This window comes from Pocillopora verrucosa, chromosome 8 (assembly GCF_036669915.1).
Source record: "Pocillopora verrucosa isolate sample1 chromosome 8, ASM3666991v2, whole genome shotgun sequence".
NCBI lineage: Eukaryota > Metazoa > Cnidaria > Anthozoa > Scleractinia > Pocilloporidae > Pocillopora > Pocillopora verrucosa.
The window spans coordinates 1,113,338-1,140,728 of NC_089319.1; the positions used below are offsets into that span (position 1 = coordinate 1,113,338).

General features: G+C 36.7%; 3 protein-coding genes across 4 annotated transcripts; 2 read left to right on the forward strand and 1 right to left on the reverse strand.

Annotated features, from left to right (window-relative positions):
- Window positions 1-2,158: 2,158 nt before the first annotated feature.
- Window positions 2,159-8,648, forward strand: LOC131787927 (mitochondrial dicarboxylate carrier). The gene is made up of 13 exons (XM_059105002.2): window positions 2,159-2,557; window positions 3,288-3,407; window positions 4,135-4,201; window positions 4,700-4,744; window positions 4,875-4,923; window positions 5,432-5,476; window positions 5,619-5,662; window positions 6,052-6,122; window positions 6,377-6,420; window positions 6,579-6,627; window positions 6,995-7,075; window positions 7,193-7,249; window positions 7,655-8,648. The coding sequence occupies exons 1-13, from the start codon at window positions 2,423-2,425 to the stop codon at window positions 7,757-7,759; spliced, it is 912 nt and encodes a 303-aa protein (XP_058960985.2). The 5' UTR covers window positions 2,159-2,422; the 3' UTR covers window positions 7,760-8,648.
- A 1,266-nt stretch (window positions 8,649-9,914) lies between these two features.
- On the reverse strand, window positions 9,915-17,295 carry LOC131787988 (uncharacterized). The gene is made up of 8 exons (XM_059105069.2): window positions 17,157-17,295; window positions 16,792-16,973; window positions 15,153-15,464; window positions 14,421-14,517; window positions 14,234-14,299; window positions 13,596-13,627; window positions 13,078-13,335; window positions 9,915-12,527 (listed from the first exon to the last, which is right to left on the reverse strand). The coding sequence occupies exons 2-8, from the start codon at window positions 16,859-16,861 to the stop codon at window positions 10,840-10,842; spliced, it is 2,523 nt and encodes an 840-aa protein (XP_058961052.2). The 5' UTR covers window positions 16,862-16,973; window positions 17,157-17,295; the 3' UTR covers window positions 9,915-10,839.
- Window positions 17,296-17,518: 223 nt separating this feature from the next.
- Window positions 17,519-27,348, forward strand: LOC131787931 (rho GTPase-activating protein 44). Of its 2 annotated transcripts, XM_059105006.2 has the most exons (19): window positions 17,519-17,764; window positions 17,937-17,976; window positions 18,807-18,908; window positions 19,212-19,289; window positions 20,015-20,091; window positions 20,468-20,579; window positions 20,860-20,936; window positions 21,389-21,509; window positions 21,941-22,009; window positions 22,130-22,211; window positions 22,381-22,508; window positions 22,662-22,709; window positions 22,942-23,005; window positions 23,174-23,255; window positions 23,647-23,727; window positions 24,097-24,213; window positions 24,611-24,693; window positions 25,252-25,426; window positions 25,848-27,348. In XM_059105006.2, exons 1-19 carry the CDS (start codon window positions 17,709-17,711, stop codon window positions 26,092-26,094), a joined length of 1,839 nt encoding a protein of 612 aa, XP_058960989.2. In that variant the 5' UTR covers window positions 17,519-17,708; the 3' UTR covers window positions 26,095-27,348. The 2 variants fall into 2 exon arrangements, with proteins under 2 accessions (XP_058960989.2, XP_058960990.2); XM_059105007.2 differs by lacking the exon at window positions 19,212-19,289 and having other exon boundaries at window positions 17,525-17,764.
- The last annotated feature ends 43 nt before the right edge of the window (window positions 27,349-27,391 follow it).

The window sequence follows — 27,391 nt, forward strand, 5'->3', positions numbered from 1 at the left end:
GTATTACAACTGTTTCGGATTACTGATAAACATAGTAATTTTTTTTATATAACTTCAAGGTTAAAGTTTTCACACCTTGACGCCGATTAACCTTCAAGATGATTAAGACAAAATATACTACGTAAGTCCTATGAGATAGCATAAGCCAGGGGTGGAAAGTGTTTGACACCTGTAGAGGCAAGATCTTGACAGTTTAATATATCCCCCGCACTGATCTGGTTATCATTTAAAACACACGATCAGGCCAGCCTTCCCAGCATTTACAAAATAGGCTTACACACCTTTGCACATCTTACGTGTAGTTATTAGTGCACTCAGAGAAAAAAAAAAGCCATATCATCTAATGAAAGAGCAGTGTAACTTTGAAAAAAAACCTTCAGAGGTATTCTATTGCTAACAGTATGATATGAACATCAAACGGCATCGTCAACATCTGCTAATGATCAGTAGGATAGCAGGCTTGAGCAGAACCATGGTTTTCGAAAGATGAATTTTGAAAGATGAATGCACTAGTGTGTACTGAGGCTTAAGATTAACTATCCCGTCCATCCCAGTGTAAAACTAAGCAATTTTTAAACCAGTCTTGGGGTAAAATTCGTTACACTAACCTGAATTGATGAAGCGTCATGTTCAAACCAGATGCATCGGACATCTTGCAAAAGGCAACCAGCTCAGTAAAATAGTGCTGGGTTTTCAATTTCAGTTTGAGCCACGAAAAAATGAATACTGTTTGTATTCAATTGCATATAGTTTTTTTTTCAATCAGTTGGGTACAATGTAGGGTGTCTCTCTGACTAATCCCCTTATGCTTTTTTTTTTTTTTTTTGGCAGAGTATTACACGATAATGAACATAAGTAGTAGTCATCGAGCATTCCTCTGGATGGATGGAGTCTACCGCAGAAGAAACTTTCAGGCATAGATAAGTAAAAAAAACTTCAAAAACCGCCCGTTTAGCTATTAGGGTTAAAAATCAATATAAGTTTTCGAGTGTTTGATTTACAACCCATGACAGATAAATTGGAATGAAAAGAGACGATAAAATTTTAGCCATAGGCGTGAAACATTACGAAAGAATAGAATATGTCAAGCTGAACGGCTATTTAAAAGAGACCGTAAGTTGGACTAGCGACTAGGCAAGAATTGCTTAGTATCTGACTTTTGGTATCAAGATTCCGATGCCTTCTACCAACCGGAATCTTAAAGTTTAGTGGTATGGTCACCTGCATGAGTTCGACCTAGAACCTCTGAGAACTGCATTATCTATTCTTCTTCTATGAATAGATCTGTTTGTCTCGCTTTCACAGCAAGAACAATGGGCAATTGTGTAAGACATAAACCTGCCAGCTGTGGTAGATACAAGAGTTTTCTTGGCTTAATTTATAAACGATCTATCGTTCTCTCCCAATCGTTGACACTCAAATCCAGCATTTTTGCTGTGGTTATGGCCTGAAAACATAGTCGGCCTGGATTAACCATTGCAGAAATTATCGATGATTTCTGACAGTATAAAGCGAATCATGATGTGATTTCTAGCTTTTAAAGACGGTAAAAACGACAAAAAAGGCGCTTTTTAATCGATCCCTGTTGAAGAACTCGCAGTTTTTCATGGAATTTCCAAGTGCGCAACGACACGTGTATTAAAAAAAGCATCCCCCACGTTCTAACCACGCGCTTAGGTTATCACGTCATGCTCTGCTGAACGTGCAGTATCACGATGACTTATCTTGAACTTCAATCTTGCTGGAAACACATTCTTCACCCCCCTCCCCCCCTTCCTTCCCCCTAAAAAAACATAACCGAGGAGACGAATTAATTTGTGTCGTTAACGTGTCGTTGAAGGTTATCTCGTCATGCCCTGCTGAACGTGCCGTATCACGATAACTTGTGCTTTGAACTTCAATCTCGCTGGAAACACCGTCTTCACTCCCCGAAAACACAAATATATCCTAGGTACAACACACGAGACACATTCGGCAAATTTGTCTCGTTACTGCGGATCATTTGATGGTAGAAAAAAATTAACAAACAACAATATCACTTTCATAACTTATAGTCACTGTTGGCAGCCATACAGAAACTGTAAACACGTTCGGACAACTTGTTAGTTCTCTGCTTCACATCTATTTGACGGTGATCATTTTAAATTATACAAAATCAATGCATGTGACCCGCTTTTTTAAAAATAGGAGATCACAATTGACGAAAAACGACACAATACACTTCGAAACAGAGTCTTCGTGAACGCAGAACGGAAAACATGACGTCAAGAGTTTTCCCAGTGATTGGTAACCAGGCTTTGTCGTTTCGAATGAACACGCATGGGGGGTTTGACCACGAGACAGCGTTGCGAAAACATGATATGTGATCGAAGGCGAAGTGACGTTGTTAATTTTGTAGTTCACTCGGTTCTTCGACGAAAGAATGTCAGCTCAAGTGAAAGAAGGTGTCAAGCCATCCGGGGCTGTAAAAGTAACGGCTAAAAAACACAAATGGTATCTTGGAGGAATCGCTTCTGCCATGGCAGCCTGTGTCACACATCCGTTGGATTTGCTCAAGGTAATTTACACCATCAAAACAGTGATCAATCTTAAGGCGTGGACGGTTATTTTAAGGATTATTTTTGGGTAGTACTGTGGTGTATTCTTTATTCTGCCTCAGTTCTTGCTGACGAAAGGCCCAAGTATTTTTATAAATTGAAACGTTTTGTGTTGTGCATTTTCTCATTTATGTTTGATACGAACTATCTTTTGTTCCAAATGGAGATTTGTCCTTTAAAAGTGAAATTGGCGTGACACTTCGATGTCCTTAAAAAATCGTTAAAAGTATTCCCTTCTCTGTCTCAAAGTGGATAGAGAATACTGGCTTTATTTTATCCCGAGAAAAATGGCGAAGATTTCATGCGCGAACTGCTTGCATTAATTTAAAATAAAGTTGTTTTCTTTCAACTTGGTTCAGTGCTGACATCTCAAATGAAGTAAATACAGACCAAGTTTTACAGCAATCCTTGTAATGATTATGAAATAAAATTTCGCTTTTTACAGGAGTTCATTTTTTTATTCGTTCAATAAGGTCAAATTTTTTATTTAATTTTTTATTTTGTTATAATAAATCATATTTAAATGTTTTTTTTTTTACAGCCTAATGAAATGAAAGAACGAGAAATCCTATTTTTTTTCAGCTCTTTCCTCTGCAGCCATCCTACTGTTCTCCAACTTATTATGATTATGTTATTTTTAATTCTATTTCTTAAAACAAATTTATTTATGCCTCCTCACTTGTCTGTCAGGTTCATTTACAGACACAGCAACAGGTTAAACAAAGACTTTTGTCCATGGCAGTTCATGTTGTTCGAACACAGGGTGTATTTGCACTTTACAATGGACTGTCAGCCTCTGTCATGAGACAGGTATGGAAGTGAGATGTGGCCATGAAAATGGCTATTTAAATACGATTTTGGAGAAAGCTTTACTGTTGATATCACTATTGAAATTATTTCATGAAATAATGTATGGGAAAAAAGTACACACTTCTGATTAGCTGAAAATGAGCACATTCTCATGTAACATGAGTGCAAAGTTGTAACACAAATAAACTACAAATTTATTACAAATTGCACTGGCTCTACAGGCTCTTGCAATTTAGTTGTCTTTGAAAAATTTACTTGAGCTTATTAACACCAAATTGCAGTTAAAACTATGTTATTACCTATGCTTAAAACATAGTTGCATAAGATGTGTGTTACGCCACCGGAAAGATGTAAAAAATATTTCTATGAGTATGTCTTACAGCATAGCTCATCATGTAAGAATGGGGTGTTTTTGAATGTTTCTTCAAAAGTCTGAGAGAACTAGGGCATCATCAAGAAGTAATAAATTTGTCTAGACTGAGGTATTATGGAAGCTTAGTTTTAAATGTCTCAACTAATTGATCTCCACAATGCTTAATTCTTAGACACAGCAAAGGAACAAATGGAATGAGCTTGTTATTAGTAATTAGCAGTTAACTCATGGTCAGTTCACTTTCAGGAAAATATTTAATACATTTGGAGTAATTTCATGATAATCATTCTGAATTGGTTAGTTCTAAATAAGCCACTTAATGAATACACTCATAATTATATTTGTTTTTGGTAGCTTACTTATTCCACAACACGTTATGGATTGTATGAAGTGGTCTCTGCAGAGTTAAGAAAAGGAAATGGTAATTATTTTTTTGTCTAGTTTAGGTAAAGGGTATTGGGAAAAAATCTTTAACTTTCAGTGAAGAAACAAAACAGGTTATGTGTGTCTCGTTGAGAAAGAATTGTGAAATAAACAGTGTTTGATTAAATAAGTCGAAATATTTTGCCAAAGTTTGTTATAAGCTGTATAAGCTGAAACTACATCAATGACTTTACATGTAGTGTAGCACACCACCTGGGGTTTGTTGGAAGAGTTTGGAGACTTGTAATATTGTCAGGTATTACAAGGTTTTTCCCGGTAGTGAGGTACTTTGGATGAATGCTTATTATAATGATTACCTTAAAAAATGAATAGAGTTGGGGAAGGGGGGAGACAAAGTATTGTCAGAGTCCACTTTCTGTTAGTTGTTGTTTATAACTTGTGGAAAACCCTGGCATGTTTTTATTATTACCTTTTTACTAGCCTTTATGGCCAAACAAATTTAAAATACTAGAGGCTCTATTTCTTTTCTTTCTAGAGCCACTACCTTTTTACCAGAAAGTTGTAATAGGATCAGTATCAGGTAAGTTGTGTAGTTATAAATTAAAGTGGATAGTTTTATTGCTGATCAGCTGTTACAATTTTTTTTGTGTTGTTAGTGTGAAAGCGAAAAAGAGCTTTGGAACTGAAATTATATGAAATATCTCTGTTAGGTTTCTTGGGCGGAATTGTTGGCAACCCTGCAGATATGGTCAATGTTAGGTATGTACCAAAGTCAGATAAGGGTAACATCTGCCATTTAACTCAATTTTGAGTGTTATTCAATCAGTTAATGGTATCCTAGTGGTTAGTACACTGGACTCTGCATAAAATGAGAGGTAGAGTTCTGACCTTGTCACTGTGTTGTGTTTTTGGGCATGAACATCTTACATTCCCTCCCTCTCAGGAGAGGAGTATTTGTAAATAGATACTGGTAAACTTTCAGGGAAGTCTTACAAAATACTGTAGGCTAAGCCCTTGATGGACTGGGATCTGGGCAAAGTGGGAGAGGTAGGAATTCCCTTCATGCTAATAAAACTTAGATAAGCTCTGGCAGTATGGATTTTCTGGTTCATAAGCCTCTCTTTTTTTTCCCTAGTGGATGTAAGTTTATGACACATTATTTTTGATTACACAGGAAGGATGCATCTGTGATTCCTAGTTGTCCTATGATAATAACTGTTGTGTTGTCCAACTGTATGCATTATTTCTTGTTTCTTTCATTTTACAGAATGCAAAATGATGTCAAAACACTTGATAAAGCACTTCGAAGAAAGTAAGGTTTCCAAGTGGATTTATGTGATAATACTTGATTTTTTGAGATTTAAGTTTCCCCATTCAGTACACATACATGTTCAATAGTTTTACATATTTAATTCAGCCAGTAAAAAGTTGGTGTTACTCTTTTTTTTTTGTAGTTATAAGCATGTGTTTGATGGCCTCTATAGAACAGCAACTGAAGGTATGTAATCTAGCTGAAATAATTGAAACTATTTGTGTTCTTTTAAGAATTCACTTAAGTGCAGTGAGCTGTGCTGGTCTTGATCTCTCTTAACCCTTCACACCCTTGCATTAGTATGCATATTGTCCATACTGTTATCTATGTAACTCCAAAGCTACTAACAAGGAGAATTTGTTTAACAATCAAGAGTCTCTTTAGTTGGTGATCATATTTATTATTCTTGTGACTTCAGTGTATGATTCAGGGGTGATGTTGTAAGGAGAAGTTAGATGCTAGTCACTCCTAGGGGGTCAAAGGTTAAAGTTCGAAACCCTTTCCTTTGAAAAAAATTTTCTGAACATGTTTAATTTTTTTAGTAATACTTTTGTGTCTGAATTGATTATTGGTAGAGGGTGTGTCAACTTGGATGAAAGGTGTTACAATGACCTCATCTAGAGCTCTCCTGATGACTGTGGCTCAGGTACATATTCAAATAAGTCATACAATTTTCTTTGGACCAAATAAGCACAAGACTTCAGCTAACGACTTTTACTGAGAATGGTCATTATTTGATCAATTGCAAATCAATTGTACATTTATTTAGGTTAAATGGTGTTAAAATTACAGCTGCATGTAGTTACTAAAAAGTAAGTACCAGCCTTGTAGACCAAATTGATATAGAAGCACAAAGTGATATTCTTTATCACCTGCTCTCCATTGCCATGTCTTCTGTAGGTTGCATGTTATGATCAAGCAAAACAGCTGTTACTTGCATCAGGGTAAGTGTTACAAAATGATTAATGTTTACGAAATACTAAGAGTTACTCTCAGCATTTTTAGAATCTGTGACAAAGTTATATTGGGGTTTTTCCCTTGCTAATACATGTGTACAAACCAATTCTGGTACAACAAAGATCATATATTGCTTCTTTTGTAGATATTTTAAAGACAACATTGTTGCACATTTCACTGCAAGTTTTATAGCGGTAAGAGAAACTAGATAGGAAAGGAATAACTCATTTAAACAAAGAACTTTTTTAGACCATAAGGTACAGATGTATTAACCTTTTTTAGGAAGCCATAGACATTTCCATTCAAAAACAATAAACATTTTTGCCACAAAGAGACTTACATTTATCACAATCCATTGATTTAATAGTATATGTTTGGAGACAGTGTGCAATATATGTCATTGCATGACAATGTTGATCCCTTGCTGTGTCAATTTGAAACTTATTATAATTTATTTACAGTCAAGGTACTTAATTGTTGGGAGATTAGTTGTTGTAGTCTAAATCCTGTGATACCATTTCAATTCTTTTTGAATTATGAACTTTTGAAATGTCTGTGTAGGGTACAATTGCTACAAGCATAACACAACCTGTTGATGTTATGAAGACAAGACTTATGGAAGCAAAACCTGGGCAGTACAAGGTAAACTCTATTTGAGAAGAAATATTCTTATTACAAGTAAACCTCTCAGTTACTTTAATTTACATTTCTAAAGATGCTTTGGTATAGATGGTGTGTAATTTTCCCCTTTTCTTACAGAGTGTGGCCCACTGTATACTTTTTACGGCAAAACTTGGACCTATGGGATTTTATAAGGTAACTATTGTTAGGAGAGAAGAAGCTCTTGTAATAATGCCATGAAAAATTCTGATGTGGCTTCTGAGCTACTTCTCAGTACCATACATACACCCTATTTGATGATTTGATTAATATAATACAAGTGGATATTTTTGTGAGGTGAGTAGTATTTTTCTGAGCAAGGAAATTACAAGCAAAGGTTGGATCATTCAAGGTTGGATTGTTCAGTGTGGCCAATTTGCTGCTTTCTGCCAGTATATTTACCCTGTCTACAGTGTAATCCTGTGGTATATTTTGCTCATTCCAGTCTTTTAATATGGTAAAATGGCGTAAATGTTGCATGATAAATTTTGATATATCATTCACCAGTTGAAAGTGCTCTGTTTTAGTAACCCTTAATGCTTTTTTTCCCTCCATTTATAGGGTTTTATCCCAGCTTGGGTACGTTTGGCACCTCACACAATTATTACTTGGATCTTCCTAGAGCAACTAAGATTGCTCTTTCCTGTGAAACAGGCAGTGATGTAACTGACTTCAGAACATATTAATTAATATATTCATTTGATATCATTCTTACTTCAATTTAAATACACAAATTCAGTGAGGGTTATTTGGCTTTTATGGAAAAATTAGTTAGGTTGTATTATAGATTCTTACCTATTATTTTAACTGTTTTGAGACTTGCCAAAAGCCATATACATGTATTGATTAAAATTGGATTAAAAGATACAGTCATAAAAAATGTTTATTAAATAACCATTCAGAGGTTGCTTTTCCATAAAAACTAGTTGCAAGATGGGGTATGGTGTCATGTGTAAGTAGCCATTGATAACATGAAGAAATGGATTTATTATTTAACTTTACTATGTTAATTATGACCACCAAAAAAAATTGACCACTTAAAGTTGGGTTTTTCTTCTCCAGCACATTTAAAAAATCTTGTAATTTTTTTTTTCTAATGTTTTCTGCATCTCATAACATAATGAATCTGAAGTGCACTTCAGTTCATGTGGCAAATTAATTTTCTTTGAATGGTTCAAGTCTCCAGCTTTTTTTAAAGTAAGTAAGGTGAATGAAAGAGATAAAAAGGTGTAGGTAGCGCTTAATGTTGTTAGGACATGTTAGAGGATGAAGTGCTCAGTTCAGAAATGTTTAACTAAATAATATGAAAAATCGAATATGTAGGAGTAACAAAAAAAAATATGAAAAGATGATCAAGTAACCCAAGAAACTATGAGGGAGAAGTAAAAAAAGCATTGATGTTGATTTTTATTTTCATATCGAGGTAACCAAATAGGTATTCAATTAAATTATTTCATACAAGTTCAGTGTAACTTATGGAAGTGAAGTACTTTAATTATGGATCAAAAGGAGATGTAACCATAAAATTGGAGAATAAATGTGAAATGCGAATGTATTTTACTTTTCTTAATTTTTTATTTCCATTAATCTTATTTCAGTTTCTTTCCCTTTCAAGTTGTCCGGGGATGGAAATTTTCACCCTATAAATGGTTTTTCAGTGAAATCTCTTACGTGCATTTTGGGGTTAATTCTACGAACAAGAAAAAAAAACTGTGGAGAAAAGTGTCCTTACCTAAACAGGGCCAAATGTTCAAACAGTTGAAAGCGCGCTGTGAACCGAGTTAATAATCTTTCTTGTACTACTCTTAACTCACGAAGCCTTTAAGACCACTCGCTGCACGGTAAACTTGGATAGTGAACATGTTGGTTTTAGTTATTTTTGGTTTTCGAGGAAGGTGAAAGGTTCTCATATCTACTAGGGGTGAAAAGACAGTTCAGTTTTCAAAACTACAAAAGAAAATGAATTTTGTTTCGTGCAACCTTACCTGAAATTAACGCAAGTTTTCAACTCCTTCGGTATCCAATAACCCCCAGTTGTCGACTGCTTTCTTTGAGCTTGAAAATATATAAATTTCACTACCAACAATACTGTAAACTGGTCACGAAACTAGCTGTTAGAAAAGTAACCTGACTTACAATACAATTGCCTCATTCAATTAAGTCTGTTTTTGCTTAAGGAGGATTGCCATCCGTGTCGCAATTGAAATGCGCACTAAAATACTCGAATTTCATTAGCTCAGAGTGGCGCGCTTTGTTACACCTCAAACTCCGCTTCGGTTTTCCAGAGGAGGAAGGCAAGAAAATCACCTGAAACCTGTTGACGATTGGCTTTGCCGGTATAACCTTGCAGTATACAAAGGTGCAGCTGATTACAACTTCGCTCTGCCAAAAGATCTTTGCTTTTTCCAAACGACAAATTTTCAGAAATATAAACCGACGGAGAAAAACCTTAACTTTCCAATACGAGTCTACTTCCCCACAGTTTGAACGAAAGACATCTGTAGTTTTACCGAAGGAGGTAAGTTTCTGATGCAACTGTGGTGCTGCGTCGGTGGGAGAGTATAACAGGGTAATTTAGTGTTATCAACTGAGTTGAAAAAGTAAATTGGCCACCGTAAAGAGTTTAAAGGCTGATGTTTCGAGCGTTAGCCCTTCGTCAGGGCGATTGGAGGAATTGCGGGTTGTGTGTGTGGGTTTAAATGGAGTTACGCGATTGGTGGGAATATGGCGACGAAAAAACAAGAATAAATTAGTCGTCAACCAATTTACTTCAGGCCTTTACTACATGGTTGATGGAAAAGCAACGAAGCAATTCGATGTTCTCTCTTCATACTGAAGTAGCTTTATTCATTATTTTTAGTTTGATGTGTTCCCCTTACCTAACCTTGAAACTCAAGGTCTCTCCATTTCAAGGGCTAAGACCAGTTTTTACCATCTGAGTGCGTTTTTGATAAAGCTACTAACGTCCACCGATTCTATCACCTCTTGGAGGCTAACTAAATAACACATAATATTTGCACTCTGACATCAATTTTGTGTAACAAATGTAATTCATATCCCGTAAAGCCAAAACAGACTTACCATCGATTCTGGTTATATGATACGGAATGTATGCAAAAGACTCAGAACAAGTGATAATATCAAGACTGACATCTGTACGTGTCTGCATATCGAGTTAAAATAATTCCAACTCAGTTATATTCTCCGACTATCTGATGCGTACTCAAAATCTAACACGCTTGTTATTTAGAGTGAAGACTGGAGGAGAGGGCCTGCCCCCTCCCCCCTCACCCGTTACTTACGCATAAAAAAAGTCCCTCTTCAATCCCAATCGCTATTACAAATACAGGCCAGGAAACACTCCACATCATACACATTCAGCAATGAGGCCAGCTCAGTGATGTATAGCTTACCTATATACGAACCAGCCGCATATTACTTTCTATACAAAAACAAGTTTAAACTTTTTTCACCCAGGTTAATTTAGTGGAGCACCTCCTTGCCTTTTCCTTGCAATTACTGTACAGATACTCAGCCTACACATTGCGAGAATGATTCGCGTTTGAGATACCAACTGTTTCCACGTCTCAACAAGTACCTAAAAACTGTAGCCTTTGAGTTTCTGCGTGTCACAGTCTAAAAACTGTTATTAATTTCTATTGTACACCGACTTTTTGAGCTATTGACTTCAACAACGTACATCATGAAACGTTAAATACTTGAAACTGTCATGGACAGAATGGATCTTACACCACAAACTCATCAGTATGACAAGTTCCTCGTAAGTTAACTCCTTGAGTGTTCACAATAGTGTCGCTGCTCGTTGAGTCTGACCGCTTGCATCTCTCTAGATTCCTTAGACTTTGAACGTAGTCTGCTTCCTCATAAACGTGTTCACTTGGACTTAAGGATGCACCCTGTTGTTCAGGGTCTCCTTTAGTACCATCGACATTTTCAACCACGTCACTTGCCTGAGGTTCCTGGGACGACAATTCTGACACTGTCGATTCTTTCTCACATGGACCAACACGCGATTCATCCGTTTGGTCCCGGCGTTCATGATTCTGCAAATTATCCTCCACTATCAATGTAATCCCCTTGTTGTTGAAAGCACAGGGAAGAGTATCAGGGCCACTGCAAGTACTTTCCAGTGTGCCAGATCTCTCAATGGGGATCTGAAGATCAGTTAAACTCTGACGATTCTTGTTATCTAATTCCGTACTATCGGACGCGTCTGGTTTACTTGAAATAATATCTATTGGTCGTGCATAGCCTGAGCTAGTTTCCGATACCACACTGTTTCTGCAGCTGTCCGGAATGAGCTCCAAGTAAGTATGAGTGCTAGATCGCTTAGAGTCAACACATTCTTTAAGATCCTTGCAAGTACCTATACTCGACCCAGAATCCTCCTTTTCAAAGACCTCCCCATAGTTGCTTTCTTCACCCGTTGAGGAGCGACACTGTGACGCGACCAATCCTGGAATCTGGCTAATTCTCACCGAAGCATATGGGGAAGCAGGATCACTGTCAGGCTCAAGCATGGCGGAAGAGACTCCACTATCTCTTCCATCGCTATCACGATTTGAATACCGCTGGTCCCACCCATTTAGGCTTTCGGTCTTTCGCCTTTCGTTATCCTCGGTGACACTTGCGTATGGGTGATCTTCTTCAGCATTATCTTCTGGCGTGTCACTCTCTATCGGACTTGCAGACCGAGTGCTCGCCTTGCTTTGAGAACTTGCTCTTCCACTGCTTTCACTGCGGGACGCTTTCTCATCACTGCTAACACTTGCATAGGAAGGTTCCACAATATTGTTGTTCTCACCCACCTGGTTACCCGGTACACTTTCATAAGGGTGGTAAATGTCCACGTCAAAGGCGGTCCAGTTGATTTCTCTCAAAAGTAGAAGAGTGTCTAAAGACTTGGAGTGCCTGCGGCATAGGTTAGTTTTCCTGGCATCACTAATATCATATGCTGCCAATTTGTCGATGCAACCCATCGAGCCCTTTCTTGGTGGTGGTGGCACAGGTGGCAATGACGGTGATCCACAGATTATTTTGTTGTATGTGCCTCCAAAACTGGACGATTTCACCAACATTGGATGGGCCCGCATGGGCGGTGACTTCTGATGAGATGGGTACGTTCCACTTTTTCCCCTGTTTTGCGAGATTTCAAAAAACCGCAATCGATCAAGGCTCTTTGAAAAACGTTTACTAGGAGCAGGTGGTAATGGCCTATTCTGAAATATGTTTGATACACTCTTTGTTCGTGAACCAAGTGTGAACGATCTTATCTTCAGATCTAACTCCTCTGGAGAGGGTGATCGGCCATTGAACATGGGTTTCAGTGAGCTGCTTTTACCCAAGGTTTGGCAGGATAATATAACAGGAGGCGTGGTGCACCCATTAACATTCCTGCCCTCGAAAAGGTCTCCTGCAATGAAATTATTGAAATATTGAAATGTTCACCATTTAAATAAAAATAAAAGAACGATGATTAAAAAATTTCCCTCAAAATTGCCGAGCTTTTTAAAGGCCTAATTTCATTGAAAGAATAAACAAAAATTGTGAAAACAGTAACGTCAGCTACACTGAACTATATTTAAAAAATTCAACGAGAGAATGTCTTCTTATGTAAATATGAATTTTGGGATATTATTCTATATTAATGTTTGATGTCTGAATCAATGGATAACTTTTAGTTTTAGGAGTTTTAACATATTCAGCAGATAAACGAGGATAAATCACACAACCTTTTAGGTCCCTAAATGGTCAAGGCATAATACAGAGCCTCATTTTTGTCTAATTGTTTGAGATGCCATTACAATACACATATTAATGGATACAGTATCATTAAGTCAATTAAGGATTCCTTTGAAACCACGTACAAAGCTATCACAACACATGTCAATATTTTAGATGCATTTTTATGATGTTTCTATCAAATTTTACAACTCAATAACTTGCAAAGTATTCTCTTTTACCGTCACTTAGGGCACTGCTGACTTCATCATTCACTGAGCTGTAAATATGATCCCTTTTCCCTGCCCTTGGCAGAGTGTTTCCTTGAAACTGTGCATCCTTCTTTCTTGACTTCTTGTTTTTAGTAAACTTCACAGCTTCCCTGTGTTCTTCACTTTTGGGCGCAATTCGTTTTGTTCCTATGTATACTCGTTGGTGGCCAAGTGAGTCCAAAGGAATCTCATATATCTGAAGTTCAGGAGTCCCTGGTTCTTGATTAGCTGCAAAAGATTAAACAAAAAAAAGAGTTGAAAAGTAAGAAGATAATGAATGAAACTAATTCAAACTTATTTAACTTCATCGTTGAAAATCACTGAAGTGATCAGGATTGGTATACACTGCCAAGCATATTAAATGAGACAGATTATACAAGCTGACCTTACAAGAAATGACACATTGTACTATCAGTGACAGGTTGCACTTAGAAAAAAATTTACAGCTTGAGAACTTTGTACAATTTTTACGAATTTGTCAAACTTACTTGCCAAACTATCAAGGAGGAATTCTGACTCTCTGTGATAAAAAGAGGTAACAAATGATCACATCAGTTATAGTGATACCATGGTATTATATTTTTATTGTCAAAATTGCATTTTCCTGTTAACTGTTGATTTACTAGTTTAGACCCATAATGAATAAAAACAATATTTGAACAACAAACAATAATGAAATGCATCCTTATTGACAGCTATATCCAACAGGTAACAAAAGATATTCTGAGTCTATATGGCCCTTCAAACAACATATGACATCTACATTCTCACCTTCCTGAAAAACACACTGATTGGACCAAAATATCATCTAACTTACACATACTGACAAGATATCAACTACTAACTAACTTGAGGACTTAGCACTAAGAAGGACCTTCCTGTTTAGAAATATTCCTTTTTTCAAACTAACTTATGAGAACAACTTGGCATTCTCATGCATGACAGGATTGGCTCAAACTTTTCACAACTGTCCCTCTCATGGTCAATTTTCATTATCAAACTGAGCTCTTTTCCTATGCAAAACCCTCCTTTTGATCAATCACTCACCAAAGTCGAGTGTCCTAAAGATAATATTATTTGAATGGAATCATCTTTCTCACTTCCTGTTCTAACTGTTTATATTTACCTTGTGAAAGCAGGGCTCAACTCTAGCTCATTGTCATCCCAAACCATGTATGAACCCTGGGTTTTCCTACAAAAATAGAACAAGCATTAAGAGGAGCTAACCTAATGCTGCAAAATAGACATGGAGTCAGGCAACTTACTATTATTAATTTTAATAAAAGCCATACGGATGTAACAACCACACTCACCACCTTTCCAGCCGTGCATAAATGACACACACTACAATAGTGATGATAAAGATCACTCCAAAAGCTATGAGAATGTAGACCCAATATGGAACTCCACCTGTAACAAGATATTTAAATTGAATAGGATTTAATTGAATAACACATTAAGAACTTTTAAAAAGTATCACGGTCATTTGCTGTAACAATACCCTAACATGACCAGCCAAAGAGGAAAAACAAAGATAATGGAGGAAGTAGATAACAGCATTGCATGGGTGGTATAAGGATGTAATTACTGGGTGGAGCACATAGAACATACCAATATTTTGTTACAAAATCATGGAGTCCCATTAAGATTATAAAATACCAACTAAACAATTAAACTAATTTAAAATATGTTTTGATGTAATAACTTGACCACCAACATCAGGTTTACTTAGTCATTAGAGGTCCAAATCCAAAATTAATGCATATTGAAGACGATGATTGAAAGACTAATTTACATGTAATGAGATAATTGTGTTTGTACCCACAACAGACAGATAACCTTTGTTATAAGCATAATAACTGTTAACCAGATGTGTAACTTTTAATTTGGGCTTTACTGAAATGGAAGCCACAACAGACAAGTTAAGACAATTCACATCAGCATCTCACTTCACTTGAATAGGCTTTTAAAGTTGTCACTATAGACTTAACCTTTTTCTAAATGCCATTTATACATCTTTTATTTTCTATTTCTATATTTATCACCTTCATCATCACTTTCTTTGGTGGCTGATGGGTCACGAACAACTGGTTTAGTACTTATAGTTTTCTCTGGCATCTGAACAGCATCATTCTCTGTGGATGATGCAGAACTCAATCCAGACTTCATACTTCCTTTAATAACTCCAGGCCCTGATGTTAAGGTCATTGAGGTATGAGTAGTTGGTTTTGAGGTAGATTTTGACACAACTGTACTGGTGGAGTTGCTGGTTGTATTTGGTGACATTGGCTTATTATCTACTCCATTACTTGAAGTAGGACTTGTTGCATTGCTAAACCACACTGATGAATTGTTGCCTGCAACAAAATTGTTTCAAAATGATAATAACATTGTTTAGCTATGAGTTAGTATCATTTTAACACTGAAGTGGAACCATAATGAGATGTCATGACAATCAGACTGACAAACATTTCCTTCATTTCAATGCAAAGTGCTGACTGTAAAGTACAGTCTGCACACAGCTCAAGTGGTCTAAATAACATAGTTAATACTTCCAATAAACTTAGGGATAAACAGACAAACGGGTAACTGTTAATCTAATCATTACTATGTAATTATTTGCAAAAGTAGCATCGAACCTCAGATCACTCAGTTCTACATTTTCACAAAACTTCAACAAACCCATGTGCACACAATAGTAATAATGTTTTTACGTTCAACCTCATACACATACTCTAAATCAAGAAATTACATTCCCAACTTTTCGGTTCTCATATTATGTCTTCGTTAAGTCGTGGACAACTCATTCAATATATCTAAATATAACGAGTGTTTTGCTTGGCTAAGCGAATCATTAAAAAAATAAGAACGGCTGAGAAAAATTTGAAAGAATTACGCGCATCATTAAATTAAAAATCAATATAAAAAATTCGATTTCTTCGTTTCTTGGGTTCCCGGAGACTGAAAAAAAAATATTGCGATAAGACAATGCTCAAAGAGGAATGTTGCCAATCAGTAATTTACTCCAGGGACCCTCAAAGTTTTTCACTTCATTTCTTGAATAGTCAAACCTTAGCCCGCCCTTTATCTGAAGAAGTTTTGATCTATAATTGCGTCGATAACTGCCATACAAATACATATCAAATCAAGATGAAAAACAGATCGTCAATGGCAACACGTATGTCCTGAACGACATCAGTAACTCATGTAAACAAACGTTCTTTTCAAATGAATATGTAATTTCTATCTCGAAGTACGAATCTTCTCATATAGCGGAAATCTTCCCATTTTCCTAGTTGAGGGCTAATATATAATAGTGTCTTCCAATCCTCAGGAGAAAGGAAATCCTCAAGACCCAATCAAACCGGAAAAAATGGACTGAGTTCACAAATGAATGCGAGCTTTTAGATCGAGTTTGGCAGGCTTTCTATTGGGCACAGTACCTGAATGGGATTTGTAGTGTTGCGAGAGCGAAGTCATTTTCTAGTTACAGATGATACAAGAAGCTCTACTCTATAAATTTCCCAACGCTATCTAAATGTGTTGAGTGTGTCACCGAATAATATCAAACAACCACCGAATCTTTACCGGCCCCTCTGACTACAATCAAGTTGTTTTTCTCGCAAACACCTGATAAGCTTTGCGATCTGTTTTCGCTCTAAATGCACGTACCCAAGTACTTACCTTCGACAATTAAAGCCTTCCGTAGAATTAACAGCTGAAATATAGCCACAAGAAGAAACAGAGTCGCCATGATAATTTACTGCGATAATATTTTCGAAGTCTTGAGAAAACCACAGCTTCCTTGAGCTAGAGAAGATACAATTGTTCCCAAGCAGAACTTCCCTTTTCCATTCACCGTAAGCCTTTTAAAATAAAAAAAAATCGCTTCAGAAATTATTTTCCCATACTGATGGACAGCGAAGAAATCGGGGAAATCTGTAACAGAAAGAACAAATTGTAGAGTTCATGGCGATCAGATAGGATGAAAATGTTACCCTTCGGGGAGGTATGGGTTAAATTTCAGCGCCCTCCAAGTAAATAATTACCAGAAATGAGCCTCGCGTTTCTTCCCGATTTCTATCCTTTCCACAGCTTTGTGCTAAAAAGAATTGCCATCATTTAAAAGCACTCGCGCGGGATAAGTCGTAAAGCACATACAAGATAATAACTTAACAATACACAGCTACATCCTTATACCGGAAACAGGGAAAACTTTCTCAGGTTGGGCCTTGGGAGACTCGTATGTCAAAAATGTGACGTATTTCCGGGGTTGTTTTTCACCTAACATCCCTCCTAATTTCCTCAATGAGAAATCTAGGGACGAGATTGAAATTTGAAAATAACACTTGAGAATTTATGACATTACTTTTCCTTCATCTGCATTTGTGATGTGAACTTTATTAAGGCAATCCTTTCAAGACTTGAGTATCGTGCGTTTCTTTTATTTTTCTACACTGGTTTTCCGCTGACCCAAGCTAGCGCACACCCACTTTGGCAAATACCAACATGGCGGAAACTCTGTGATACGTTTAAATGTTGGCCGATACTCTGTTTTCCTCTCTCTTTTTCGTTAAAAGCGGAGTACAGATGATTATTTAATGATGAAGAAACAGTTTTATCGTGTGAAACAACTGGCTGACCAAAGGGTCGGAAGGTAATGGCTGCTCTTTATGAATTAGTTAACATAGTGGACGGAAGTCAACCTCAGTTGACTCCTTCAGAACTCGTTTCTTTGACATCTTCTAACTTAGCACTCATTGATATGACACGTAAAGCATGATTTGATTGGTTCTTTATTTTTCATGTGTATATAAATATGTTCTTAGAGCGGAGAAGACTGAAATTTTAACAGAGGATCTACAGCATGTGAGTAAACACTGATTGCATGATTTTATCTTATCTAACAAATATGCAGACAAATCGAAATAGAATAATATCAAATGTTTTGGTTTCCAACATCTTTGATGCATTTTATATGAAAGCAGCAACTCAGAGGTTTTAGATATAGCAAGCTTGAAGCAAAATCAACGTAGCTTCCTTATCCAACATACTTATTTACAAAAAAAAATAATAAGTTTTCTACTACTGGCTCTTTAGTATCAATTACTTATTATACAATACCAAATTATTTGCAAATTATTGTGTCCATAATTGAGCGAAGGAAGATGATACAGTTAATTGCAGTGCATGGAATGAAATTTCCTCATTCTAAATTGTATTCAGAAATTTCACGCTAGGGATACATACAGTATCAACAATCTAAGCATGTCATAACATTTACAGCCTTAGGCCTCCTTATGTAGACATTCTTCAAAAGCATTTCTATTCAACTGCACCTGATTTTCACTGATCAGTCAATCATAAGGAGCCATATTAGAGCTGTTTGACTAAAAAATGGAGCACAGACTGTATACAATACATTGGATCCCTGTCAAATTTAATCCTAATACATAACCCATGTTGTCACTGAGTTTCCTGAAGTACACTTGATTACGTATCATAAGGTTAAATTGATATAGGTCTGAGGTTACAATCCTCATGTGGAACTCTGACATCTTCTTTGCACCACAGTCGTGATAAATACTTCATTATTCCTAAAAGTCTTTGGTTGTGTTTAATGTACATTATTCAGTAACTGCAAGAAGAACTCATGAAATCACTTTGTTAATTTGATTTACTATGAATTTTTTTAAAAGGTTGAGAAGACTGTTGACAAAATCAAACATGCATGTCAAACAACAAATAAGAGGCTAGCTGCCTCAATGCAAGGCACTGGAATGGATTTAGAGAAAAGATTGGTAAGAACAGAAAATCCCCAGATTAATTCAGTCATCAAGTTAATACATTTTCTTATAAATAGGTTTATAAATATGTGATGTCTCATGAACCAAAGAATTGGACACCAAGCCTACAGGTAGCTGAAGAGGCAAGCACAAGTACACTGCTAATGGCCAGTCACATGTGAGGGGAGGAGCTCAAAAGAAAGACCTTCCCTGGAGTGATTTGCCTCTTGTGCTTGCCTTAAAGCAGAAAAAGACATCTTTTAAGCACTTTAATGTCACTAGAAGCTATCACTCAGAGGGTATTACTATCTGTTGTAGGCAGTACTATTCCTCAAGTCATTACGTGGTTCGGATGATCTTGCTATGCTGTGGCCTCAAATGAGATCTGAACTTATGGTAATCATCTACCATATCCATCACATTAAATGCATACATTACCCCCTTACATAATTGTTTCATGTAATTTGACCTTCAGTAAAACCAACAGAAATCAAAGGCATTCTCTGGCAGAGGCCTTACGTGCAAAGATGCATGAAAAGGACTTACTAACTAACTTTTATGCCGTGCTTCATGTCTTTGAATTCGAGTTTAACTACATGGTCATCAAAGTCATGGTTTACAACTGTAAATCTTGAATTACATTTCTTTCATTTCAGGTAACAATTTGACAGAAAAAAAAAATCAGTATTTTTCTAAGGATTAATCTTGCATGAATTCACAGTCCAACCATAGGAAAATGCAAAATGGCTCTAACACGTTAATGTCTTACAAGTATTTGTCATCATCCATCTGTTGCTCACAGCATAGCAATGAGGTCAAATGTTTTTTATTTTATCATAAAAATAACACCTAGCCTAATGCATGATGATAATGCAGTTATTATGATGCACATTGTCAACAAGAAAAAAATAATCATGGTAAAAACTTGAGGCTGAAGCCATCAACCAATCCAAAGCAACAGTTGAAAAACTTATTTCTTTTGTCTTTTTTAGTTACTCTTTTAGCTCTATGCTGGTGTATGTTGTCTAAAGTATTTGTAAGCAGCTGCCTTGTGTTTTGCCTTCTCCTGGTTGGGATTTGTTTTCTTTTATTAATTTTTGTCTCTCTTCTCTTTTTTTCAGAGAAAACTTCACCAAACAGCTTTGGCACAAACCATGTTAGAATCAGGACAGCAGTTAGGTGAAGATTCTCTTTTAGGGTGAGAGCTAGATCTCTTATTTCTTGTTATGTGAATGGTTCTTATTCATCATCTTTGCACTTGAGTGTTCTCTTATTGATTTGCAATTACCAAGTTTGAATAAATTATAATTAATATCTACTCATGAATACTAAATGTTATTAGGACAGGGTAAACAATCTGCACCTGGTCATGCCAGGTATTCTCCCTTTTTCTTACTGCAGAGAATTTGGTGTTAGATCCAACATTACCCTCCTGTTTTGTTACCATTCTTCTTATCACCTTTTGCTCAAAAATCTAGTGATCATTTCAATAAACTCCTATTTGATTATTTAAGGAAGTGAAAGGTGTAACTGGTTATGTACCAACAGATAACAGCATAAACTGTTTCTTTCAGTAAAGTGATGCAGAAATCAGGGGATGTACAGACTTCACTGGCAAGAGAACTTGCAGAGTATGAAATGCAAGTAGAACGGGATGTCTTAGCACCCATGACATCACTTCTTGAGGTGAACAAGTGTTTCAACAATATATAACTTCTGAATCATATGTGGTGTTCTATGTGCACACATTGTATGGTCATCTATAGTAAATATACTATGTGCCCTAGTGAAGTGAAGGAACAAAATCTCTTTGAAAAATTCTTAGAAAAAAAAGAAATTTATTTTTGTGGTGTTATTGTTTTTATCCTTTCCTCTGCATGCACTCTAACCCTTTGGAGATCTACATTGTACATAACATGCACATAATCCTATTTTGCAAAACTGTATATGTTTTTAATTTTAACAGAATGATATCCCAAATATCACACAAATAAAGAAGAAATTGACAAAGACCAGGCTGGATATGGATACCGTTAAATCAAGGTAAGACATCTTATTTTCATACAAATGATTAAAGCAGTCAAAAGTATTGCTCACCTTTGTAAGATTCTGTGATGCAATAATCAAGATATTGATCTATAGTATGAACACTTATACTTCATGTGAGATCAAGCTACATGCACAGTTGAATGAGGTCCCTAGAGCTGTTTGGGAAACTACTGTTAATGAGTGTCAAGGTTTAATTCTGAAACCAGCAATTATTGCTCTTTATGTTGTTATCATGATTAATATCATTAAAAAAGTTTACATTTGTAATACTTTTTCTCAGTAAGGGTGGCATGCAGTGACTAACCCTTGTGTGGGAATCCACCAGATCAGGTCTGGACTAAATTTGATAACTCCCATAGTAGCTGTAGGCCTATATTCAGTGCAATTTGATCTTGGTATTATAACCTTCCTTTTGTTTCCTGAAATTTGGAATGTTACACTTTAAGATGGACAGCTGCTGTCAAAGTCTCCCATGGAGCAAATAAGGACATGTTAGCTGCCGCATCAAAGGCAGATGCACTGAAGGATGAGTATGAGGAAGAAACTGCCAAATTTGAAGCCTGTCAAGTGAGTGTTCCTGCTTTGAATTAGTTATATGTTACAGATGAAACTATCAATAAACATGTGACCTTGTTTGATAGTTACATAACTTAAAAGAAATCTGTGCATTGGTTGTTTCTTGCATTCACTTGAATTGACATGTCAGAACAACAAGAACCAAGAACAGTCCTGATCTTCTGTACAACTCTTTTTTTTTATCAGACTTTATGATTTTGAAGGAGAGCTCCCCCAACCAACTGTCAGCAGATTGTTGGCAGGATGTCAGCCAAACTTTTGCATCCTAACTAAATAGTATTACCTAGTTTGTTCTGAATTGGGCTTCTTTTAAACCCACAATAGCTTATTGAAATAATTACAGGGTAGTTAAAATTATGAAATTTAATATGTGGTTATAGTTTTTGTTCATATAACAAGTACCTTGAATTATCTTTTTCCAGGACACTCTCACCACAGAACTTTTAAAATTTGTTTCAAGGGAAGGAGAATATGCCAACTGGATAATAAAGGTGTTGTTTATAACTATCTAAGAGCTAAATGCTAGTTTCTTTGTAATAAAGTTAATTTCATCGTAGAGCCAGACACTTATTTCAAGGTGAACTATTTTACATGCTTCTTTCATGTTTCAGTACATTGAAGCCCAGCTGGATTATCATCAAAGAGCCACGTCAGTACTTGATAAAATCTTGCCTGGTCTCAAGTCTCTCCTAGGTAAACTTGGCTCTTTCTAATATTGGTTTTGGTTTTTGCAACAAGGTATGACATAGTGATACATATTTCTCTGATTTGACCTCAGAGAAGTAAAATAAATAGGTGAGTTAGGGGGATTGGGCATATGTTCCTAACTGTATTTTTTTACGTCATTTTCTGATGCATTTAGATGAATCAGAACTTCAACCAGTGTATGGCTGTCCACTGGAGGACCATCTTAGAATACAGGAAAGAGAAATAGCCTTTGTGATTGAAGAATGTGCCACATTCCTGTACAGAGAAGCCCTTGATGAACAAGTAAGGCTGTGCCCTTCCTGCAATTTATCCTACTATGTCACTGGTATAAACACAGCTTTAAATCTGATTTTCACCCATGTTGACTTGGTGGCTAATATTGTTGTAGGGAGTAATTAATAATTGTTTTTATTGATTTTCTTTTCTTCTTTTCAGGGACTATTCAGACTTGCAGGTAGTACTGCCAAAATCAGAAAACTTACAGTAAGTTTTTTTCATGGCTCTCAGTTATTTGAGAAAAGCGAAAGAGCTAGTGTTTGAAATAAATTTTATGATTTGTAACATGATTCCAGTTTACCTGTTCACTCATTGGTTTACTTGTTCATTCATTTATTCCTTGATTGTTTTTACTTTTATTTTATCAGTAATAGTAAATAAATGTGGCATCAATTTAAATATTACCTTGTGCATCATTGTGTTTGTTACAAAATTTCAGGCTGAATTTGATGCTGGCTTGGTAGACTTATCAGAGTTTGAAGGCGATGTTCATGTTGTCACAGGTATCATATCATTAATTATAATCACTGTAACATCAGTGATACTTGCTAAACAGCACCAAAACTGAAATGAACAATTGCAATCAAACTACACCACATACATCTTTTGTCCTAGTAAAAAAGAATAATGTCCTTTTAGTTTTTAACACTAATCTACTTCTTTCTTTACAGGAGCGCTTAAGCAGTATCTTAGAGAGCTTCCTGAGCCCTTAATGACTTCTAAGCTATACAGTGAATGGATACAGGCTTCAACGTAAGGAAATACCATGGTTCCTTAATGTAAACTATTGAAAATGCATGTTGTGCAAGGTTATGGTTGTTGTGACTTGCTAAGCCTTAGAGATAGCACAAGTGTGACCCACATTTGTGTACACTAAAGGGCGTGACAGGTGGAAAAAGTCTTGCCTCGTTTAGATCTCTTTCTCTGAACACACCTTTTCAGAATAACACTTTGTGTTGTACAAAAACTCAATTCTTTCCAACCAATAACTTTTAAACAGGTGGTTGGGGCTAGAACCTGTTGTTCAGCTTCTTCAGCCATTTCTTTTACGTAAGGCAGACACATTTTTAGACAGTTCCTCAGTACTTTGCTTGGCAGTGATTTACCTCCTATGAGGTGACTGTATACTTTTTTTTGATTACAGGATTCAAGATAATGGTACAAGGTTACAAGCATATTGGACTATTGTAGAAAAAATGCCATCTCTGTATAAAGCCAACTTAAGGTGAGAATATTTGCGGGTGCTAAACAGTGATGTATACCTGTTTTTTTGGAAAATTGACAGGTGAAACCTCACTGTGGAGGCAGCTAATTTAATTTGACTTACAGTGATACATTATGGTCGTGCCTCTGTATAATTCGGGAGATGCACGTTTCACCATGGAAGAAACGAATGTATAGGTACATGTGTTAAATTTCTGCTTAAATGGTGGACCAGGATGTCTCCAGCAAAATGTAAACTTCATAAATATTCAGTTCACTTGTGAGGAATACTCTTTTATTAATTATTTATAAAGCAGTAAATCAATTAGTGTAAACTTTGTCTGTCAGTGTTCTTTAATAACTGAGAGGTTTGTGTTTGATGTGTTCACAGGTACCTGATAACTTTCCTTGGGAAGCTGTCCGAAAACAGTGATGTAAATAAAATGAGTGCTAGTAATATTGCTATTGTCATAGCCCCCAACCTCATCTGGTCTCCAGAGGACGATGGGTAAGAATTAACGAGTCAACCGAACTAATTCAAGAAACTTACCGGCAACTGATTGTTTAATTATCATTTAATTCGAATTTTGTAAATGTACGCCGTCGAACTGTTTCCAAAGTAAAGTTGTCTGTTTAAAATGTTATTTTTATGTATTTGATCTCCTTATCTTTGCAATAGTGAAGAAATGGTGCCTTAATTTTCAATACGCGCATGCCTCAAAGTACTTTCGCTTGATCTGTTAGTCCAGATTCTTTTTCCCCTGTTGATGTCCTGTCAGCCACTCAGCAACACCCATACGAAGAACATTTACTGTAACAGTTAAACTAGATACTCGTGGAAAACACAACTTTTTCGTGCAGTGTCCATGACTGTTTAAAATTAAGTTTGTTCCGTTTAATTTTAGTGGTGTAAACGTCCAACACACTGGTGTCCAGTCATCCATTGTAGAGGCGTTAATTCAACATTACAGCTGGTTCTTTCCGGGGGGTAAGTAAAGTTTATCTTACGTTAAGATAAACCTGTTTCTGCATATTTGTCGGTGTCTAGTTAATTTTCCCTCATCAGTCGACATGCTATGTTTCATTCAAGCCACGAAATTCCAAACTGATTTTGTTGAGTTTTGTATCGATTGTTCAGAACTGAAACGGAAAGCGGTACCCGGTCACGTCGCCGATAGGTTAACTCGCCATCAACCAACTCGCCGACATCTTTGGTCAAGTCAGGGAGTTTTCATGTCGGCGAAGAGATTGCTTACCCAGGGACCGCGCAGAGGGAGGGGCTGGGGGGCTTTAGCCCCCCCCCCCACTTTTTTGCAAGAATAAAAATAAATTAAACAAAAAAATAATTTAACAAAAAAAATTTTCCTTCACGCATTCTTCTTTGGCCCCCCCACTCGAAAACTTGCTGCGCGGTCCCTGTTACCATTGAAGCAATGACTTTAGCACAGTACATAGTTACGGCTTAATTATCTTGTACTTCTCACTTATTCACGGAAGGTTGAATGGTTCTTATTTAAAGGAAGGTTGAATGGTTCTTTCCCTGCAGAAATCGACTTCTCTCGTAAAACCGCCTCAGCGACAAATGGCGTGAACCAGGGTTTTCCTGAGAAGTGCAAGAAAGGCCCAGGAGATTATAAGAGTGTTACAGGCGACTTCTTAGAAGAGGTGGTGAGTCTTGTGAATATGAAATGCGTCGATGACTCTGGCACTCACGCCCAAAAGTAAGTTCCTTTTGGTTTTGTTGTTTTTTATCATTGCATAAAGAGAGTATGACAAGATATTAAAACTAGGAAAGTATTTCGTGTAAATGAACGGACCATCTGAGGCACCATCTGATTCAGTGGCGGGCGTCCAAGCTGGCAGCGAAACAGCTGGGTGGATGCAAGATTGCAACTTTATCCTCACGATTAACTGGTTGAAATACAGGTGGAGGCATTTAACTGCTTTTTTTTTCTGATCTGGCTTTCTCTAGTTCTTTTGTCAGAATACTGCCCGACTTATCGCTGGCTGAGCCTGGTTAACTCGTACAGCTGGCAGGCATAACGTTTCCATCTGTATCATAAATGGTTTTTTTTTTTAATTCATTACCTGATTTCAGTGACAACTTAGTGTGGTCTTTCCCTTGTGTGATACTTATTTCAGTTCCCAAGAATCAGAAACAGCCAAGCCAGCGGTTATTGATGTGGAACAAACTAACACCCCTCCACCTAAGAAAAAAGGCACCCCTCCAGCCTTGGTCAAATTCATGGGCTCTTCGAGTCCAGGCCCTAGCACTTCTGCTCCTCCTCTAGCCGGTCCCAAGCCCATCGCAACTTCAGTTGGACCACCAAGACCAACGAACGCCCCTCCACCACCTCCGTCCAAACCACTTAAGAGAGAAAGCAAGTAAACGTGGCCATCTAAGGAAATAACATTTAAGCAATAATGCCAATGACTGAAAAAGCTAATAGTAGGCTTCTGTACAGTTAAATTGGCTATTATTTGATTATTACCATTATTAAGATTAGTGGCCGTTTCGAAAATGATTCATAAAGACATAGAGATAGCCGTCCACCTCCATCCTGCGAAGACGAGAGGGCAGTCTGTGTGTGGGGGAGGGGAGGGGGGGAGGCTCTCGCAAGTGGACAACATGAGCAGGATGAGTCAAGTTTCAAGAATTTTCATCTGAGTTAGGCTCGGTTGTTCATAACGCAAGATACAGGCAGATTATTCGTCCGTTGAGTTGGTTTTATTTACGTTGGCATTTCTTTCAGGAAGTTGATATTTTTATTTGTATTACAAGGCTCTAGGTTGGTGCAACTTTCTAGACGATGTCATGGTATATAGTCTAAGAAGTTTTTAGTGAATTGATATAATTTACGAGACGAGGGTTAATCAAATGATGTGCCAAATTAGAGGTTATTATCGCTGATTTAGTTCGCTTTTTGAGCTATGAAATCGTGTTTATTGAACTTTTAAACATATTTTAAAAATGAAACGTCATGCATCCTCTCGCGACTAAGGAAGACAAGGTCGCTGTTCCCAGGAGAAAAAAAATCAAGATTGCCTTTTGCTCGGAATGATCTTGTTTTCTTCCGCTTAGGCACAGTGGGCCTCGCTTGAAGTTGAAATGGCCAACTGGTAAGCAGGTTGCCATAATTGTGATTGGTCAGATGTGACAACTGTTGTGTTAGCGTACCCTAACAAACTGACACTGTTAGCAGTCCTCACTTCCGATTCAATTTTCTCAATTTGAAATTTTTGTAACGTTGAAAAAAACGCTCATCTTTACACATATGCTTTTCTCGAGATTGTTTCGAGCAGGAGTGACTGTTTCATGTTCTATGAGAGATATATGCTCTATACTTTTGAGTATAGTGATTTGGTGATGATTTTTATTAAATCAATCAACAAATCATCTTGGTTAAATAATAGAGTACAGCTAGTTTGTGATAAGATAAATATTAATACAAGTCAAATTTTATAAATCAAGGAAGTAACGTTTGTATATTTGGAATAGGCTCGCTACTCATCCTATGTTTTAACCAAGAACTACTTTGTTACGTTTGAACTAGAAGAAATTTTTATTGGTGACATGTAATTCTCCCAAAAGTGACATATTAAGATATTGCATTTTTAAATAAACTTAAAATATCTTATGGTGCCTTTGATTTCCTGTGTCATTATTTTCTCTGAGCGTAGCATTA

What these genes read in the sequence shown, in the direction of transcription:
- LOC131787931 (XM_059105006.2), top strand. Translation starts at nt 17,709, where the DNA reads ATGATGAAGAAACAGTTTTATCGTGTGAAACAACTGGCTGACCAAAGG. An exon ending in ATGCCAACTGGATAATAAAG is followed by an intron (nt 22,010 to 22,129) that starts GTGTTGTTTATA and finishes TTCATGTTTCAG; the next exon opens with TACATTGAAGCCCAGCTGGA. An exon ending in CGATGTTCATGTTGTCACAG is followed by an intron (nt 23,006 to 23,173) that starts GTATCATATCAT and finishes CTTTCTTTACAG; the next exon opens with GAGCGCTTAAGCAGTATCTT.
- LOC131787927 (XM_059105002.2), top strand. Translation starts at nt 2,423, where the DNA reads ATGTCAGCTCAAGTGAAAGAAGGTGTCAAGCCATCCGGGGCTGTAAAA. An exon ending in GATAAAGCACTTCGAAGAAA is followed by an intron (nt 5,477 to 5,618) that starts GTAAGGTTTCCA and finishes TTTTTTTTGTAG; the next exon opens with TTATAAGCATGTGTTTGATG. An exon ending in CAAAACCTGGGCAGTACAAG is followed by an intron (nt 7,076 to 7,192) that starts GTAAACTCTATT and finishes CTTTTCTTACAG; the next exon opens with AGTGTGGCCCACTGTATACT.
- LOC131787988 (XM_059105069.2), bottom strand. Translation starts at nt 16,861, where the DNA reads ATGGCGACTCTGTTTCTTCTTGTGGCTATATTTCAGCTGTTAATTCTA. An exon ending in TTGAGCCCTGCTTTCACAAG is followed by an intron (nt 13,628 to 14,233) that starts GTAAATATAAAC and finishes TTTTTATCACAG; the next exon opens with AGAGTCAGAATTCCTCCTTG. An exon ending in CCTCCTTGATAGTTTGGCAA is followed by an intron (nt 13,336 to 13,595) that starts GTAAGTTTGACA and finishes AATCTTTTGCAG; the next exon opens with CTAATCAAGAACCAGGGACT.